At 38.0% G+C, this 21,040-nt stretch overlaps 1 protein-coding gene across 7 annotated transcripts in view; it reads right to left on the reverse strand.

The window, feature by feature from the left end:
* LEKR1 (leucine, glutamate and lysine rich 1) overlaps positions 1 to 21,040 on the reverse strand; it is a 269,467-nt gene that overhangs the window by 31,481 nt on the left and 216,946 nt on the right. For all 7 annotated transcript variants that reach the window (XM_029214726.1, XM_029214723.1, XM_029214721.1 and 4 more), the window contains one exon: positions 10,911 to 11,004. In XM_029214726.1, coding sequence (XP_029070559.1) covers positions 10,911 to 11,004 — 94 coding nt within the window. The remainder of the gene's footprint in view (positions 1 to 10,910; positions 11,005 to 21,040) is intronic.

Raw genomic sequence — 21,040 nt, forward strand, 5'->3', positions numbered from 1 at the left:
ACTGAAAAGTAACAACACTGCATTTGGAACCAATTTAAAATGTTCAGCATGCACATTAATTTGCTTTCTTCACATCAAAGCAATACTTGAAATAAACAAAAATCCATGATAATTAGTAAATACTCAGTTATTTAAAAATGTGCCATCCTTGTTGCATAGCAACTATTGCTTCTATTACGTGCTTTTTACATACTCTAAAATAATTAAGCAAGGGCATAAATTGCTATCTACTTTTTTTGACTGTTAAAAGCATTTAAGTTATGAAGTTTATTCTAATATGTGTATTACACATTTGTAAAGGGAACATTTCATTCCTATGCAAAGGCACAATGACCCAAGAAAGAGATGACAATGTCATATTAGCGATTCTCCTTTCTCATGAGAGGACTTTCAGGGAACTCTTAATTCATAGTCTCAATAACTAACACAGCCAAGCGTAATTATCATTCACTGGCTTTACTGGTCTGGATCTTGATTTATTACTAAGCTAAATTACAAGGTTTATTAACAAAAAGTCATGTCCTCTCAAAAGAATGAAATGTCCATTTATATTAAAGAAAATTACACAGGCCAAAATACACCTATGATATAATTAATTTATTAGAAAGATATCATGGTTTTAATAAGAACTTAGAGAATCTCACATATGTTTATTTTCATCAACAAATTAACTTAGCATAAAGCAAGAACATATAGTTTTATATGGTCAGATGCTAACACTAACTTGGTCGGCATGCTGTGTTAGCACCTCAGGGATAGGGCACAGTAAGCAGCAGTACTAGAGTGGATCATGAATGCAGAGACTTCTTTTCCAGTGGATTATATCTGAAGGTCATTGGTGGGGTGTGACCAAAGAAATGAGGAACTTCTACATAAGCAAAGGCAGGAAAGTTCATTTTGTCAATCTAAGAGGAGCTCAGGAGTTTGAGGGAAAGGAATGATCTGTGAATCTCCATCTGCATTTCACTAATTCCATCAGTGAAATTTCTTTTACTTTTTCAAAGATTTATTTATTATTTATTTATTTATTTAATTTCTTTTTGGCTGCATCGGGTCTTAGTTGCGGCACGCAGGATCTTTCTTCAGGCATGTGGGATCTTCATTGTGGTGTGTGGGCTTCTCTCTAGTTGTGGCATGCAGGTTTTCTCTTCTCTAGTTGTGGTGCACAGGCTCCACGGCGCGTGGGCTCTGTAGTTGTGGTGCATGGGCTCCAGAGCGTGTGGGCTCTGTAGTTTGCGGCAAGCGGGCTCTACTTGAGGCATGTGAGCTCAGTAGTTGTGGCTTGTGGGCTTAGTTGCCCCGCAGCACGTGGGATCTTAGTTCCCTGACCAGGGATCAAACCCGCATCCCCCCGCATTGTAAGGTGGATTCTTTACCACTGGACCACCAGGGAAGTACCCATCAGTGAAATTTCTGACTCAAAAGATGGGATGTTTATAATATCTCTTTATACATATTGTCAAGCTGCCCTCCAAAAGGCTGTGTAATTTCCAGTCCCTTAAAGAGTAAAAATGAAAGACTATCTCACTAGACTTTCACCGCAAGACAAAGTTGAAGCAGTAAAAAATAATCTCTCCTTGCTTTAATTTGAATATTTTTGATTGCTAGATAGGTGGGTCATCTTTTCATATTTTTAAACATGGATTGGTAAGGGTAGGGGAAGTGAATAAGGATAGACTAATCAACTTAGTACACCGAGGCTAAAAAAAATAGAAGTAATTAAAGAAGTGCGGGCTTTAGAGAAGGAGAAGAAAAAGCCTATGCTGGAGGTTCCGAGTCAAGATGGTGGTGTGGGAAGATGCAGAGTTCGCATCTCCCCACAACTAGGGTGCCTGCCGGATGCTGGTGGGGGACCCTGACGTCCAGGGAGATGGGAAGAACCCCCAAGAGCACCGGTAGGATGTGGGGACACTGAGGGGGGAGGAGAAGTGGAGCCTGGACAGGACAGGCGCCCCTGAGGGTGACTGAGAGGCAGGAAGGGGAGGGGTTCCCACGCCTGGAAGGACCCTCAGGGGCTCAGATCAGAGGCGGAGCGGGCCCAGCATTTCCCCTGCCCAGTCAGCTGGGGAACTCTGCCCGGCTCTCGGGCTGGGTCCTACACGCTCAGTGGTCCCCTCTGGGCCAGGTTGGTCCTGGGGGCATAGGAGGGAGGCCAGGAGAGAACAGGAGAGGCAGTCGAGAGGGGCCCTCCAGGACCAGAGGATCAGGAAATGAGCAGAGGACGTTTGCCACGCTCACTCGGGCACTGGGAACCTGCCAAGCCCCCAGGCTGGTCCCACGCCCTCCAAAGCCCCCTCCAGGCTGCGTGGGTCCTGGGGGCATAGGAAGGAGGGCGGGGAGATCAGGAGAGGCAGGTGGGAGGGGACCTCAAGACTGGAGGAGCAGTAGAGGAGGAGAGGGCATTTGCACCACCCACTGGAGCCCAGGAAGCACGCTGGGCTCCCAGATGGGGCCCCCCCACCCTCTAAGAACAGAGGCAGGAGGCATGCCTGGGGGCTTCTGTTCTGTTGAGCCTAAGCCCCCTCCCACAACCCCACCCACCCACCCCACTTCCTTTTCCAGCCCTTTGGGTCCTAAGCATAGGGCCCGCCCACTGCCCAAACTTCACCGCTGCTTAGGCCCCACCCTCCACAGCCAAGGCCTTTTCCACTTTTTGTTTTCCTCCTCCTCTTTTTTTACTATTGTGGTTCTGTTTCACCTTCTAGTTGTTGTTTCATGTATATTTTTATATTTTTTCTAACATACCTGTTAGTTTCCTATTCTAATTTTAGTTTTCACTTTGTTATTGTTCTACTTTTTTTTTTACATCATTATTGGAGCATAATTGCTTTACAATTGTGTGTTAGTTTCTGCTTTATAACAAAGTGAATCAGTTATACATATACATATGTTCCCATATCTCTTCCCTCTTGCATCTATCTCCCTCCCTCCCACCCTCCCTATCCCCCCCACTCCAGGCGGTCACAAAGCACCGAGCTGATCTCCCTGTGCTATGCGGCTGCTTCCCACTAGCTATCTACCTTACGTTTGGTAGTGTATATATGTCCATGCCTCTCTCTCGCCCTGTCACAGCTTACCCTTCCCCCTCCCCATATCCTCAAGTCCATTCTCTAGTAGGTCTGTGTCTTCATTCCTGTCTTACCCCTAGGTTCTTCATGACATTTTTTTCCTCTTAAATTCCATATATATGGGTTAGCATACGGTATTTGTCTTTTTCTTTCTGACTTACTTCACTCTGTATGACAGACTCTAGGTCTATCCACCTCATTACAAATAGCTCAATGTCGTTTCTTTTTATGGCTGAGTAATATTCCATTATATATATGTGCCACATCTTCTTTATCCATTCATCCGATGATGGACACTTAGGTTGTTTCCATCTCCGGGCTATTGTACATAGAGCTGCAATGAACATTTTGGTACATGACTCTTTTTGAATTATGGTTTTCTCAGGGTATATGCCCAGTAGTGGGATTGCTGGGTCATATGGTAGTTCTACTTGTAGTTTTTTAAGGAACCTCCATACTGTTCTCCATAGTGGCTGTATCAATTTACATTCCCACCAACAGTGCAAGAGGGTTTCCTTTTCTCCACACCCTCTCCAGCATTTATTGTTTCTAGATTTTTTGATGATGGCCATTCTGACTGGTGTGAGATGATATCTCATTGTAGTTTTGATTTGCATTTCTCTAATGATTAATGATGTTGAGCATTCTTTCATGTGTTTGTTGGCAGTCTGTATATCTTCTTTGGAGAAATGTCTATTTAGGTCTTCTGCCCATTTTCGGATTGGGTTGTTTGTTTTTTTGTTATTGAGCTGCATGAGCTGCTTGTAAATTTTGGAGATTAATCCTTTGTCAGTTGCTTCATTTGCAAATATTTTCTCCCATTCTGAGGGTTGTCTTTTGGTCTTGTTTATGGTTTCCTTGGCTGTGCAAAAGCTTTGAAGTTTCATTAGGTCCCATTTGTTTATTTTTGTGTTTAGTTCCATTTCTCTAGGAGGTGGGTCAGAAAGGATCTTGCTGTGATTTATGTCACAGAGTGTTCTGCCTATGTTTTCCTCTAAGAGTTTGATAGTTTCTGGCCTTACATTTAGGTCGTTAATCCATTTTGAACTTATTTTTGTATATGGTGTTAGGGAGTGATCTAATCTCATACTTTTACATGTACCTGTCCAGTTTTCCCAGCACCACTTATCGAAGAGGCTGTCCTTTCTCCACTGTACATTCCTGCCTCCTTTATCAAAGATAAGGTGACCATATGTGCATGGGTTTATCTCTGGGCTTTCTATCCTGTTCCATTGATGTATCTTTCTGTTTTTGTGCCAGTACCATACTGTCTTGATTACTGTAGCTTTATAGTATAGTCTGAAGTCAGGGAGCCTGATTCCTGCATGGCTGCCTGCATGGCTTGCGGGATCATGGTTCACGAGCCAGGAGTCAGGCCTGAGCTCCTGTAGTGGGAGCCCCAAGTCTGAACCACTGGATTAAAAGAGAACCTCAGACCCCAGGGAATATTCATTGGAGTAAGGTCTTCCAGAGGTCCTCATCGCAGCACCAAGACACAGCTCTACACAACAGCCTGGAAACTGCAGTGTTGGAAGCCACAGGCCAAACAACCAGTAAGACAGAAACACAATCCCATTCATTAAAAAAAAGAAAAAAAGTGAGACAGCAAAAAAATATGTCATAGAAGAAGGAGCAAGGTAAAAACCTACAAGACAGAATAAATGAAGAGGAAATAGGCAATCTACCTAAAAAATAATTCAGAGTAATGATAGTAAAGACGATCCAGAATCTCAGAAATAGAATGGAGGCACAGATTGAGAAAATACAAGAAATGTTTAACAAAGATCTAGAAAAACTAAAGAACAAACAAACAAAGATGAACAACAAAATAACTAAATGAAAAATACACCAGAAGGAATCAATAACAGAATAACTGAGGCAGAAGAACGAATACCTGTGCTGGAAGACAAAATAGTGGAAATAACTGCCGAGGAGCAGAATAAAGAAAAAAAAAGATAAGAATTGAAGACAATCTCAGAGACATCTGGGACAACACTACATGTACCAACATTCAAATTATAGGGGTCCCAGAAGAAGAAGAGAAAAAGAAAGGGTCTGAGAAAACATAAGAAGAGATTATAGAGCAAAACTTCCCTAACATGGGAAAGGAAAGAGTCACCCAAGTCAGGAAGCACAGAGAGTCCCATACAGGATAAACCCTAGGAGAAACACACCAAGACACATATTAATCAAACTAACAAAAATTAAATTCAAAGAAAGAAAATTAAAAGCAGCAAGGGAAAAGCAAAAATTAACATACAAAGGAATCCCCATAAGTTTATCAGCTTATTTTTCAGGAGAAATTCTGCAGGCCACAAGGGAGTGGCAGGATATACTTAAAGTGATGAAAGAGAAAAACCTACAACCATACCCAGCAAGGATCTCATTCAGATTTGATGGAGAACTCAAAAGCTTTACAGACAGGCAAAAGCTAAGAGAATTCAGGACCACCAAACCAGCTTTACAACAAAGGCTAAAGAAACTTCTCTAGGCGGGAAACACAAGAGAAGAAAAAGACCCACAAAAAACAAACCCCAAACAATTAAGAAAATGGTAATAGGAACATACATATCGACAATAACCTTGAATGTAAATGGATTAAATGCCCCAACCAAAAGACACAGACTGGCTGAATGGATACAGAAACAAGACCCATATATATGTTGTCTACAAGAAACCCCCTTCAGACCTAGGGACACATACAGACTGAAAGTGGAGGGATGCAAAAAGATATTCCATGCAAATGGAAATCAAAAGAAAGCTGGAGTAGCAATACTCATATCAGATAAAATAGACTTTAAAATAAAGACTGTTACAAGAGATAAGGAAGGACACTACATAATGATCAAGGGATCAATCCAAGAAGAAGATATAAAAATTATAAATGTTTATGCACCCAACAAAGGAGCACCTCAATACATAAGGCAAATGCTAACAACCATAAAAGGAGAAATCGACGGTAACACAATAATAGTAGGGGACTTTAACACCCCACTTAACACCAATGGACAGATCATCCAAACAGAAAATAAATAAGGAAACGCAAGCTTTAAATGACACAATAGGCCAGATAGATTTAATTGACATTTATAGAACATTCCACCTGAAAGTGGAAGAATACACCTTCTTCTCAAGTGTACACAGAATATTCTCTAGGATAGATCACATCTTGGGTCACAAATCAAGCTTTGGAAAATTTTAAAAAATTGAAATTGTACCAAGCATCTTTTCTGACCACAACATTATGGGATTGGAAATCAATTACAGGAAAGAACCTGTAAAAACCACAAATACATGGAGGCTAAACAGTGAGCTACTAAATAACTAAGAGATCACTGGAGAAATCAAAGAAGAAATTAAAAAATACATAGAAACAAATGACAACAAAAACACAACAACCCAAAACCTATGGACCCAGCAAAAGCAGTTCTAAGAGGGAAGTTTACAGCAATTCAATCTCACGTCAAGGCGCAAGAAAAATCTCAAATAAACAATCTAACCCTACACCAAAAGCAACTAGAGAAAGAAGAACAAACAAAACCCAAAGTCAGTAGAAGGAAAGAAATCATAAAGATCAGAGCAGAAATTAACGAAATAGAAACAAAGAAAATAGCAAAGATCAATAAAACTAAAAGCTGGCTCCTTGAGAAGATAAATAAAACTGATAAAGCCTTAGCCAGACTCATCAAGAAAAAAAAGGGAGAGGACACAAATCAATAAAATTAGAAATGAAAAAGGAGAAATGACAACTGACATCATAGAAATACAAAGGATTATTAAGAGACTACTACAAACAACTATATGCCAATAAAATAGACAACCTTGAAGAAATGGACAAATTCTTGGAAAGGTAAAATTTTCCAAGACTGAACCAGGAAGAATTAGAAAATATAAAGAGACCTATCTCAAGTAATGAAATTGAAACTGTAATTTAAAATCTTCCAACAAACAGAAGTCCAGGACCAGATGGCTTCTATCAAACATTTAGAGAAGAGCTAACTCCCATCCTTCTCAAACTCTTCCAAAAAACTGCAGAGGAAGGAACACTCCCAAACTCATTCTATGAGGCCACCATCACCCTGATACCAAAACCAGACAAAGATATCACACAAAAAAGAAAATTATAGACCAATATCACTGATTAACATAGATGCAAAAATCCTGAACAAAACACTAGGAAACAGAATCCAACAACATATTAAAAGGATCATACACCATGATCAAGTGGGATTTATCGCAGGCATGCAAGGATTCTTCAATATATGCAAATCAATCAATGTGATACACCATATTAACAAATTTAGGAATAAAAAAACATGATCATCTCAATAGATGCAGGAAAAGCTTTTGACAAAATTCAACACTGATTCATGATAAAAACTCTCCAGAAAATGGGCATAGAGGGAAGCTACCTCAACATAATAGAGGCCATGTTATGACAAACCTACACCAAATGTCATTCTCAATGGTGAAAAACTGAAAGCATTTCCACTAAGATCAGGAAGAAGACAAGGATGTGCACTCTTGCCACTCTTATTCAACATAGTTTTGGAAGTCCTAGCTATGGCCATCAGAGAAGAAAAAGAAATAAAAAGAATCCAAATTGGAAAAGAGGAAGTAAAACTGTCACTATTTGCAGATGACATGATACTATATATAGAAAACCCTAAAGATGTCACTGGAAAACTACTAGAACTAATCAATGAGTTTGGTAAGGCTGCAGGATACAAAATTAATGCACAGAAATCTGTGGTGCTCTTATACACTAACAAGGAGAAATCAGAAAGAGAAATTAGGGAAACAATCCCATTTACCACTGCAACAAAAAGAACAAAATATCTAGGAATAAACCTACCTAAGGAGGCAAAAGACCTGTACTCAGAAAACTATAAGACACTGATGAAAGAAATCAAAGATGACATACACAGATGAAGAAATATACCATGTTCCTGGACTGGAAGAATCAATATTGTGAAAATGACTATACTACCCAAAGCAATCTACAGATTCAATGCAATCCCTATCAAATTAACAATAGCTTTCTTCACAGAATTACAACAAAAAAATTCATAATTTGTATGGAAACACAAAAGACCCCAAATAGCCAAAGCAATCTTGAGAAAGAAAAACAGAGCTGGAGGAATCAGGCTTCCTGACTTCAAGCTATACTACAAAGCTACAGTAATCAAGACAGTATGGTACTGGCACAAAAACTGAAATATAGATCAATGGTACAAGATAGAATGCCCTGAGATAAACACACACACATATGGTCACCTAATTTATGACAAAGGAGGCAAGAACATAAAATGGAGAAAAGACAGCCTCTTCAATAAGTGGTGCTGGGAAAGCTGGACAGCTACATGTAAAAGAATGAAATTAGAACACCACCTAACACCGTATACAAAAGTAAACCCCAAATGGATTAAAGACCTAAATGTAAGACCATACACTGTAAAACTCATAGAGGAAAACACAGGAAAAACACTGACATAAACCACAGCAAGATCTTCTTTGACCCACCTCCTAGAGTAATGGGAATAAAAACAAAAATAAACAAATGGGAACTAATTAAACTTAAAAGCTTTGCACAGCAAAGGAAACCATAAGCAAGACAAAAAGACAACCCTCAGAATGGGAGAAAATATTTGCAAATGAAACAACAGACAAAGGATTAATCTCCAAAATATACAAACAGCTCATGGAGCTCAATATCAAAAAAACAAACAACCCAATCCAAAAATGGTCAGCCGACCTAAATAGACATTTCACCAAAGAAGACATACAGATGGCCAAGAGGCACATGAAAAGATGCTCAACATCACTAATTATTAGAGAAATGCAAATCAAAACTACAATGAGGTATCACCTCACACCGGTCAGAACAGCCATTACCAAAAAATCTAGGAAAAAGGGTGTGGTGAAAAAGGAACCCTCCTGCACTGTTGGTGGGACTGTAAATTGATACAACCACTATGGAGAACAGTATGGAGGTTCCTTAAACAACTAAAAATAGAATTACCATATGACCCAGCAATCCCACTGCTGGGCATATACCCTGAGAAAACCATAAATCAAAAAGAGACATGTACCACAATGTTCACTGCAGTACTATTTACAATAGCCAGGACATGGAACCAAGTCAGAAAGAGAAAAACAAATACCATATGCTAACGCATATATATGGAATCTAAAAAAAAAAAAAAAAAAAAAAGGTACTGTTGAACCTAGTGGCAGGGCAGGAATAAAGACGTAGACATAGAGAGTGGACTTGAGGATATGCGGGGGAGGGAGGGGGAAGCTGGTGTGTAGTGAGAGGAGCATCGACATATATACACTACTGAATGTAAAGTAATTAGCTAGTGGGAAGCAGCAGCATAGCACAGGGAGATCAGCTTGGTGCTTTGTGATGACCTAGAGGGGTGGGATGGGGAGGAGGGGAGGGAGGCTTAGGGGGGAGGGGTTGCGGGGGTGTATGTGTGCATGTGGCTGATTCACTTTGTTGTACGACAGAGACTAACACAGTATTGTGAAGGAATGATACTGCAATAAAGATCTATAATAAAAAGAAGCCTATGCTAAAATAAAACAAAAGAATAAGACACTTAGAGCAACTTTAGTCCATATTCTCAAATTTTAATTGTTGCCCATATGGAACTGTTGCTATAGAGATCATTTTTGTTATAGCCTGAATGTGCTGTCCCCAAAGGATAAGGGAAGGGGGATTGATTTATAGAGGGCCAGACTGGTTGAATATGGCCAACTGTGTGAAGACTGGAAATGAAAGTGACAAATTTAGAATTAACCTGACCCAGCAACAATACGTAAAGGATTTCATCTGTGGATGGCAGAGTGGGGAATTCCAGATGGAGACATTAGTTTGAAGGTGGCCACCAATTGTTGCCTGAGGTTACAAGTTATAAGGTCTAGTCACCAAGGAGAAGCATCTGATGATAACCAAATACATTGTTGGGACTTCAGTCAAACAATCTGAATTTCAGTAGCCAGCTCTAGTTCTAGATGCACATGTAAGACAAAATCAGAAAACCAAGACAGAAGGCTAGAGCTAGGATTAGGTACTGGTGGGGAAAAAGAAACAGCTTGGAAGGTTTCAGCACAGTATACATGATAAAGCCAAGGGATCAATCAAAAAGTATGAGAAGTTTATGACAGGAAGATGATGTCTATAGCCTCAATGACTAGAGCTGTGCAAGGCCTGAGAAGGCAGGGGCTAACAATTTTAAAAGTATGATTTGTATTCTTTAAAATTATGAAAGCAATACATATTCACTGTTGAAAGTTTGAAAAATATAGAAAAGTCCAAAGACAAAAGTCAATGCAATTTTTTCATACTCTAAAAGCAAACATCTTCTTTGTAAATAGTGAGCTAAATACTTATTCATTTTATTTGCCAGAAGTTTATAACTGAATAATTTTAAGTCATTGGTCATTGTTCATTCTCTTGTATTATCTTCTTAAAAGCAGAGAAATCATAAGAATGAATTAATATTCCCCTGCTTTTAAGGATGTAGTCAAATGCAGATTCTGTCATTTTATGGGAAAACGGGTAAATATTTAAAAGTAAAAATTATGTTTTTACATAAGAACTAACAGCTATCTTAATCTTATAAGACTTCAAATTCTATTCTTATGTTTTAACTTCCTACTTGTCTAATATTTTGTAAAAAACATATATTGTAAGCATGTTTGGTCTAGGAAATTCCAGAAAGAATCAAAGGTGTGCATAGAAGCAAAGAGACCTATCTGAAGTAGCCTGGAAAATGGACAGAATTTTTTAAAAACAAATAAGACACATGCTGCTGAAAGCCACATTATTGTTACCTTCTCCCTCCAGTTATCACCGTTCAGCATCTTCTGTCTAAGGGTTTCCTGCAACTGCTCCATGCTTTTCTGATGTGAAATCAGCATCAATTCCCTGAAAATCATAAACACAACAAATGAGTCAAGACACACCCTTAACACCCTTCTTAAATTACAGTTCGTGGCTCAGGGATTATTTCACAACTCAGTCTGTTTATTCTTCTCTTTAGAAATATATATATATACATATGTGTGTGTGTGTACTGCTACTACATACTATTTTAACTGTTGTTAACAGCAATTTAAAAACACTGGCAACAAGGTAAGTATTTTCTAAGGCTTAATTTTTGCTTAATAAGTAATATTTCTGCATGAAATAGTAACAACATATGTGTAGTCACAAATATAATAAAATACTACACATTGTGGTTCTAAAGTTTATGACTAAATTCTAACACTAGGTCATATTTTGTTTCTTTAAAAAAGGAAAATGTGTTGGGATATGACACAAAATCAGCACGTTTGTGGTTCCTGCTAGATTTATTTTTCTTTTATTTATCTCAAGTGCTAACAGGAACAGACTGAATTAAGCAGAGGGTAATATCTGAAATGTGGTATAGTACAAAACGTACTAGAAAATAGGAGAGAAAACACAGAGAACATTTTAATATTTTAATCCACGTAATTGGATCTTTTTTTAATAAATTTATTTATTTATTTATTTTTGGCTGTGTTGGGTCTTCGCTGCTGCACGCGAGCTTTCTCTAATTGTGGCTAGTGGAGGCTACTCTTCGTTGTGGTGTGCGGGCTTCTCATTGCGGTTGCGGAGCACCCGCTCTAGGTGCGCGGGCTTCAGTAGTTGTGGCACACAGGCTCAGTAGTTGTGGCACACGAGATTAGTTGCTCCGCAGCATGTGGGATCTTCCCATGTCCCCTGCATTGGCAGGTGGATTCTTAACCACTGAACCACCAGGGAAGTCCCCACGTAATTGGGTCTTAAAGCTAAGTTTGTGACCTTCTGGGTGGAAGTAAGTGTGGGAGATTCATGAGAACATTTCTCCAGGGGCCCTGAAGTTAAGACTTTAAATATCACAAGTAGTGGCAAAAGTATGCCTGTTGATCAGGGGGTCCCTCCGCCCCCTTCTATAATCACCATAACCTTCTTATTTTCTGTGTAGGTGATTCTTTTCCATTGCTTATTCCTCTTTCTAATCCCTTTGTTTTCCATCATCACCCTCTTCCCTTTAGTTCTGACCCCTTTTCTCAGACTTGTGACTTTCATTTATAACTGCCTGTTAGACATCTCCACCCTGGTGAGCCATCAACACCAAAGATTCCACACATCAAAAAACAAATTCATCATCGTCTCCGACGGTCTTGCCTTTCCTTTTCACTTCTGAAACCTTCAACAGTCACAATCTTTAGCTCGAAATCCCTGAGTCATCTCTGACTTTTCCTTCTTCTTGTTCTACCACATCCATTCAGTAACAAGTTCTATGTATTCTGCCCCTTGGTGCACCTCAAACTATTTCCTCCCTTCCTTTCCGACTACTAACAGTTAAGGTTCTTGACTTTATTTCCCACCAAGAGTATTGTAATAGACTGTCAATCTATCTTGATCTCTATTCTCATCTCACTCTTACAGTATTATTAAACATTTTTTAATAAAAATAGTGCCTACATTTCTAGGCTAGAAAATTTTAAGGTCATGAACATAAAGACACATTAACTTGGTAACCAGGATTATGAATATTATTTTCGGGAAAATGATTGAAAAGAACAAAACTCCCCAGACTTTTTTTTTCAGAACTGTGTCAGACTAGGTACAACTTTCCTACTGAAAATAAGTAAAGTTTTGTTTTCACTTATAAAAAAAATCTTAAAATTCATCAGTGATCTGGACAAAAAGTTAGGAAGATGCAGGAAACACAAATCCAGAAAAAGGTTATCAGTGGAAACTAGTGAAATTTGAATAAAGTCTATAGGTTAGTTAATTGTACTATACCCATATTAACTTCTTAGTTTTTACATATGTGCCATGATTATGAAAAATGGACAAGAGGGAAACAAATTCTCTGTACTGTCTCTGTAACTCTTCTTTAAATACAAAATTATTCCAAATTAATGGTTTAAAAAAATGAAGTAAAAGGAAGAACCCCAACAATAAGTAGAGCATTGAAGCCAATTCTCACTTTGAAGGTACTTTCCAAATCTGATGTACTTGAGCATTAAATTTTACAGCCATGAAGGGCACTGGAGTCAGGAGAGAAAGGAAGAGCTTGAGAGGAAACTCACCTGCATAAAACTGCATCTCAAAGAGGGACAAATGCAGTATGCATTTTTGTCATACTGTTTGTAAGAATATGAAATTCACACCCAGTATGTGTAAAATACAAATAACATCCCCTCTCAAAGAACACAAAAGAAATTTCCGGCTTTGAAGTTTGGTGCTAGGTAGAGGGGAAAATACAAATCTCCCACAAGAATTTGTAAACACAAGCCAATCCCAGTGCAGGTTTGTATCCTGAATTCACACTACCTGAGTGGTCCAAAAAGCTTCATATTGAGGAGATATCTTACAATGGTGTTAGGATAACCTTGCCTCCAGATGCCTGGTAGGAAAAACACCAATATGTTTGGGAGAAACCTATCTTCAGCTTGAAACTCAGAGATTCCTACAGATAAAAATTCAAGACGTATGAGACCATAATTTTAAGAAACAAAATTATTTTTTTTAAAGCTAGTAAGAGGAAGAATGAGCAGACACAAATGATAGCATAATCAAAGCCACAAATTCTAAAGTATTTTCAGATATTGAATATAAGTAAGGATGTACAATATGTTGGAAGAAATAAAAGATTAATTTAAATGACTAATGAAATCTGAAACGAACCAATCAAACTTGTAGAAATGAAGCATATAATAACTGAGATGAAAAACTCAGTAGATGGTCCTATAGCAGATTATTCACAGCTAAAAATGAAGTAATAAACTGAAAGGGAGATTCAAAGAAATTATACAGGGTGCAGAACATGATGTCAAAAATATGTAAAATATAAACGAGGTTGATATATGGAGGACAGAGTGAAAAGATCTAATATTTCTCTATTTACCATTTCAGAAGCAAATGAGAGAGAAAGGGAGAGGAAGGACATTACAGATTGATGAAAAATACCAACCCATAAATCTAGGAAGCCCAAAGGATTCCAAGCAAGATAAATAAAAATAAATCTCATATCTGGCACCTGGTAGTGAAAATGAAGAATATTGGAATTAAAAGAGATTTTAAAAGACACTGGAGAGGAAATAAAACATATTGTCTTCAAAGGAACTCAAACATATTGAAAGCTTATTCTCCAATAGAAACAAGGAAGGCCAAAGACAGCAAAATAATATATTAAAAATCCCATGAGAAAATAACCGTCAATCTGAAGTTGGGTACCCAGCAAAACTATCTTTCAGAAAGAGGCCGAAATAAAATATGCTCAGAAAAATAAAGTCTGAGTGTTTACTGCCAGCTAAACGACTTCTAAAAAATATGCTTTGCAGGAAGGATTATGATCTCAGAAGGAAGGTCAGACGATCAAGAAAAAATGGTGAGCAAAGGAACTGGCAAACACACAGGCAGGGAGGGCTTCTTGGGTGTGTGATCAATACAGCTGTACAGGGCCCATGTTCTGAAGGGGGCCCTGGGTTTCAGATTTAATGCTCGGTGGTCACCACTGAGAAATTCTTAATAACTTTATCTTTGAGTCTGTGTTTTGTAAGTGAGGTCTAATGGGACAGTCAAGCACATGCTGGGGCCTTGGAGCCTCGGCGCCCACAGAGTCCTACCTCTCGACACCTCCCTGTCTCCCCAGGATGGTTCTCAACCCTTTTCTCCCTGACCCTTGCCCAGCTTCTGCTGTCATCCTCTGTTTCAGTGGGCACAGGCATGGGGAATGTTGGGTCTGCCATGTGTGTCCTTTTGGCTGAGTCTGGGGCAGGGCCTTGGGTGCCTGTGAGAGCCTGCATCCATGCTACGATTTCTCCATGCCCAAGGGAGCACAAGATTCAAGAGCAAACAAACAAAAAAAAGACCCTGACAAGCTGAGAGAAAGATGGTGAAGGAAAGGAAAAAGCTTCTTTCTCTTTTTGAAGGGGCTCCACGTTTTCATTTTACACTGGGCCTGAAAATTATGTAGCCAGTCTTGTATGTAAGTACTTGTAAATAAATATCATCTGTATAAAATATTAGTTTTGACTGTGTGTAATCAGTGGGGCTAACAAAAGTATAAAACTAGAACACTAGACAAAAATGTAGAATATAGGATGGCAGGATGGCAACTATAAGGTGCCAGTGTTATTCAAGAGAAGTTTGCATTATTCAAGAGAAGTTTGAGATATTAATTTTAAACTTCATTAAGCATGCATGGTAAAATCTCAGAAGTAACCACTAAAAGAATAGAATACGCCATTAGAAGAAGATGCACTAAGAAAATAAAAGAAACTCCAACAATACTGCCCCCGCCCAAGGCCCAAAAGGAGAAAAGAGTGTAGAAAAAGAGGGAGAAATATTGATAGAAAACTTAAAGTAACAATCATAATAATGGCAAATAAACTAAACTCATGAGTTAAGAGAAACAGGCTTGATAAAACCAAACCCTATCCCTAACCCTACATATTGGGTTAAGTAAAATATATTAATTAAGATAACTTTTACCTGTTTATTTTTACTCTTCTAATATGGCTATTAAAATTTTTAAAGTGACATATGTGGCTCACATTATACTTCTACTGAACAGCACTGTTATAATCCATATTCTCTGAAAACAAAGAAACGTCAGTAACAAAAGATAAATATCTCCATGTATTTGGAGCTTTTAAAAAATGTGTTTCTGAATAACTCTTGGGTCAAATGAAAAATCATAACTGATACTTCAAAATACTTAGAAATGAACAATAATAAAATTTCTACACATCAAAATTTATGAAATATAGCTAAGCAGAAAAGATAAATAAATTGTGGTATACTTCAGAATATAATACAGATGAAGAAATGAATGATCTTCAGCTACATGTAACATCATGGACAAAAATCCCAGGGACATAATCTTGAGCACAAAGAATAAATCACTGACTAATATATACAGTATAATTTTATTTCCATGAAGATAAAATATATGCAAAATCTAATTTTTTTTAGGAATACAAACATACGTGTAAAATTATAGAGTGAAGCAAAGGAATAACAAGTGTTTTCTGTAGGTTTTTGCGAACGCTCTTTATCAGTTTGAGGAAGTTCCCATCTCTTCCTAGTTTGCTGAGAACCACAGAATGCAGGTTGGTGGTTACCTCTGAGCAAGGATGCCATGTGGTGGAATAAGGAGAAGCACCAAGGGACTTCAACGTTAATGGTAAGGCTCTTTTTCCTAAACTTAGCGTTCATTATATTGTAGTTCTTCATACTTTATACCTATCTAAACCTTTTATGTAACTACTCAGTATTTATAAAAACAATTAATGATAAAGCCTAAGCATAGAGTAGAATGGGCATCTGGAGAAAAGAGAACTAAAGGGAAAGACCAAGGAGAGGGAAATGGCAAGTGAGCAGCAGGGTGGGGTTTACTGCCCACTATGCACACTATGGACAAGGCAGTACCTGGAGAGACAGAGGTGAATAAGGGCAGGGTCCCTGTCCAAATGGTGCTCAAAAGCCAGCAATGTTGTAAAAGGAACACTTATCTTTTAAAATGTGAGGCGGACCTAGCAGGTTCTGATGCTTGCTCGGCAGTCTCTAGGCTGGAGAAAGGAAGCAGAAGGAACAAAGAATGAGGATAGTAAAAGTGGGATTACATTAAAAGCTCAATTCTGGGCTTTCCTGGTGGCGCAGTGGTTGGGAGTCAGCCTGCCAATGCAGGGGATATGGGTTTGAGCCCTGGCCCGGGAAGATCCCACATGCCGCGGAGCAACTAAGCCCGTATGCCACAACTGCTGAGCATGCATGCCACAACTACTGAGCCTGCATGCCACAACTACTGAAGCCCACGCACCTAGAGTCCATGCTCGGCAGCATGAGAGGCCACCACAATGAGAGGCCCACGCACTGCAGCGAAGAGTAGCCCCCACTCACCGCAACTTGAGAAAGCCCATGTGCAGCAATGAAGACCTAAAGCAGCCAAAAATAAATAAATAAATACATAAAACAAAAAAACACCTCAATTCTGGCTTTCTTCCAAATATTTGGCCATTCCCGTCTCCTTTGCAGACTCATCTTTGCCGTCAATTACATGTTTGGTGTTCCTTAGCATTTTGTTCTGAGGCCTCTTTTTTCTCTCTCTCTACTCTTTTTCTAAGTGATCATATCCATGCCTATGGTTAAAATGCAATAGTTGCTGACAACTCCCAGATTTTATCTCCAGCTCACATCTGTTCTCTGAGTATCTGACTCATGTTTCCAACTCTCACCTGACTGCTCTACTTTTATATTTCAGAGTCATCCAAAACTCAACATGTCTGTAATCCCAGAGGCTAACAAGGTCAGTTTATTTTTTGTTCATGATATATGTAATCTGCTGCTTTGCTCTGCATGTTTTGTTCCAGGATGTAGCCCAAGGAACAATTCTTACCTGGGAATGCTGCTTTTGTGATAGAAAAGAAAAACTGCGAAAACATAGGGTCTGTTAAAGTTTCTGCTCAGAATCAGTGCATGTCACTCCTCTCCCATTTCAATGGCAAGAACAAATCAAATGGCCAAGTCTGATGTGAATCAGGTGTGGATAGTATAGTCCTCTCACCGGGAGGTGCACAGTAAGTCACCTGGCATCAGGTGGAGTCCATCGCAACTCTGAAATCCTACTGGAAACGACTGAGGATTTCTACCCTGGAGGTAGAGAACATTCCTTGCTTAGACTGTGGTTCTTTCACTTGGGAGTGATTTCTCAAACCATTTTTCTCCGTAGCTCCTGGCTTTCCCTCTGAGATGTAATTTTTTTTTTCCATCCTACAGCCTTGCCACATCAGAAGAGGGTGTTAGAAATTCTGCCCTGTTGAGAGACAGTTTTCTCAACTTCTTTCCTATCCACAGAAGATTTGGAGGAGAAATGGTTCCAAGAGAATTAAAAAAAAAAACAACATTTATTGAGATATAATTGAAAACAGTAAACTACATGTTTAAAGTATACACTTGGATGAGTTTTGACATATGCATAAACATATGTGTGTGAAACCATCACTGCAATCAAAATAATGATATATCCATCATCTCCCAAGGTTTCCCTATGCCCTTTTTTAATCCCTCACTCCTGCCCTCTCGCCCCCAGCAATCAAGAGTTTGCTTTCTGTCATTATACATTAGTTTGCACTTTCAGAATTCTATAAAAATTCTCTATATATCATACAGTATATTCTTTTTTTTGTGTTTGGCATTTTTCATTTAGCATAATTCCTTTTAGATTTGTCCATGTTGTACCATGAATCAATAGTTCATTATTATCATTTTTTGCTGAGTAGTATTTCATCACATGGATATACCACAATTTGTTTATCCATTCACCTGCTGATGGACATTTAGTTTGTTTCACAGGTTTTGGCTATTATAAATATAGCTATTAATATCTGTGTACAAGTATTTGTATGGATATGTCCCTTCATTTCTCTTAGGTAAATACCTAGGAGTGAAATGGCTAAGTAGCAAGGTAAGTGTATGTTAAACTTTTTAAGAAGCCTCCATACTGTTTTCCAAAGTGTTGTACTGTTTTACATTCCAACCAGCAGAATATGAGAGTTCCAGTTTCTCCACAACTTGCCAACAATTGGTATGTTCAGGTTTTTAAATTTTAGCCATTCTAAAAGTGTGTGCTTGTGGGACTTCCCAGGCGGTGCAGTGGTTAAGATTCCATGCTTCCACAGCAGGGGGCATGGGCTCCATCCCTCGTCGGGGAACTAAGATCCCACGTGCCGTGAGGTGTGGCCAAAAAAAAAAAAAATAGAAGTGTGTGGTCGTATCTCATTATGGTTTTAATTTGCATTTCCCTAATGACTAATGATGTTGAACATCTTTTTTATGTGCTTCTTGGCCATCTGTATATCTTTGGTGAAGCGCCTGTTCAAATCTTTTGCTCATTTTTTATTGGGTTGTTTATGGTCATCTGAGTTTCTAAAGTTCTTTATATATTCTGAAGACAAGTCCTTTATGACATATATATTGTGCATATCTATGACGATGGCTTGTCTTCATTCATGAAACAGTGCCTTTTAAAGAACAGAAGTTTTAACTTTGATGAAGTCCAATTTATCAGGGTTTTTTTCTTTTATGGATTGGGCTTTTGGGGTAGAATCTAAGAAATCTTTGCCTAATCCAAGGTCACAAAGATATGTTTCCTGTTTTCTCCTATAAGTTTTATAATTTTAGGTTTTATATTTAGATCTAGAATCTATTTTGAATTAATCTATTTTGAATTAATATATACATTTCACAGTATGAATCAAAGTTCATTTTTTGCATATGGATATACAATTGTTCCAGCACCAATGGTGAAAAAAACTATGTGTTCTCCAATGAACTGCTTTGGCACCCATGTAGAAAATCAATTAACCATACATGTGTGCCTATTTCTGGATTCTCTATCCTGTTCCATTGATCTATTTGTCTATCTTGAGATTAATACCACACTGTCTTGATTACTTGTAGCTTTACAATAAATCTTGAAGTTAGGTAGTGACTTTGATCTTTTGGCTCCTCAAAGTGTTTTCAAAGTTGTTTTGATTATTCTAGGTCCTTTGCATTTCCATATGAATTTTAAAATTAGCTTGTTAATTTGTACAAAAATGTTTGCTGGAGGTTTGACTGTGATTGCATTGAATCTATAAATCAATTTGGGGATAACTGTTAACAATATTGAGGCTTCTGTTCCAGGAACATTGTATATCTCTCCATTTATTTAGATCCTCTTAACTTATCTCAGCAATGTTATGTAGTTTTCAATGTACAGGTCTGGCACATTATTTGTCAGATTCATTCCTAAGTGTTTTGAAATATTTTGATAAATATTGCTTTTTAAATTTTGATTGTTCTGTGTAAATATATAGAAATTAATTTGGGTTTTGGATGTTGACTTTTTTTCCTGCAACCTTTTGCCAAACTCACTTATTAGTTCTAGTAACTCCTTTTGTAGATTCCATGGGGTTTTCTATGTTAGTGAGCATATCGTCTGTGAATAAAAAAATTTTATTTTTCCTTTCCAGTCTGATGCCTTTTATTTCTTTTTCTTGCCTGACTGTACTGACTAAAACTTTCAGCACAATGTTGAACAGAACTGATGACAGCAGGTGTTTTTTTCTTGATCTTGATCTTAGGAGGAGAGTATGTAGTCTCTCACTATTAAGTATGATGTTGTCTGTCAGTTTTCTTAGATGCCCAGTATCAATTTGAACAAGTTTTCCTCTATTTCTACTTTGCTGAGATTTTTTTAAAAATTAGGAATGAACGTTCTGTTTTGCCAACTGCCTGTTTTGTTTCTATTGACATAATCATTGAGTTTTTCTTTTTTACTTTTTGGATAACAATAATTGATTTTTGAATGTTAAACCGATCTTACATTCTCGGGATAAACTCCACACATTCATGATTTCTTTTCTTTTTTATGTTGCTGGATTCAATTTTCTAAAATTTTGTTTAGAAGTTTTGCATCTGTGCTCATGAGGGATGTCGGTCTGTTAATTTGCTTGTAATGCTTTTGTCAGATTTTGATATCAGGGTAATACTGGCCTCATGAAGTAAGTTAAGAACTATTCCTTCCTGTTTCATTTTCTGGAAGAGTTTAAGTAGAATTAATACTATTTCTTCCTTAAATGCTTGATAAAATTCACCAGTGAAACCTTCTGGGCCTGAAGTTTTCTTTGTGGGAAAAATTTAAACTATAAATTCAGGTCATCTATTCATTTTAGTGAAGCTGGGTAGTTTATATTCCCAAAAAATGTATCCATTTTTCAGAGTTGTCAAAATTAATGGCATAGTCAAGCAAATGGCTTTGTGGCACCAGTTTTCCAACAGCATTGGCTCACTTTGTTTCTCTGTGACATTTTGGTAAGTCTCGCAATATTTCAAAGTTTTCATGATTATTATTTTGTAATGATGATCTGTGATCAGTGATCTTTGATGTTACTTACTG

The sequence above is a fragment of the Monodon monoceros genome, unplaced genomic scaffold, assembly GCF_005190385.1.
Source record: "Monodon monoceros isolate NGI ecotype Baffin Bay Population unplaced genomic scaffold, NGI_Narwhal_1 Super_Scaffold_11, whole genome shotgun sequence".
NCBI lineage: Eukaryota > Metazoa > Chordata > Mammalia > Artiodactyla > Monodontidae > Monodon > Monodon monoceros.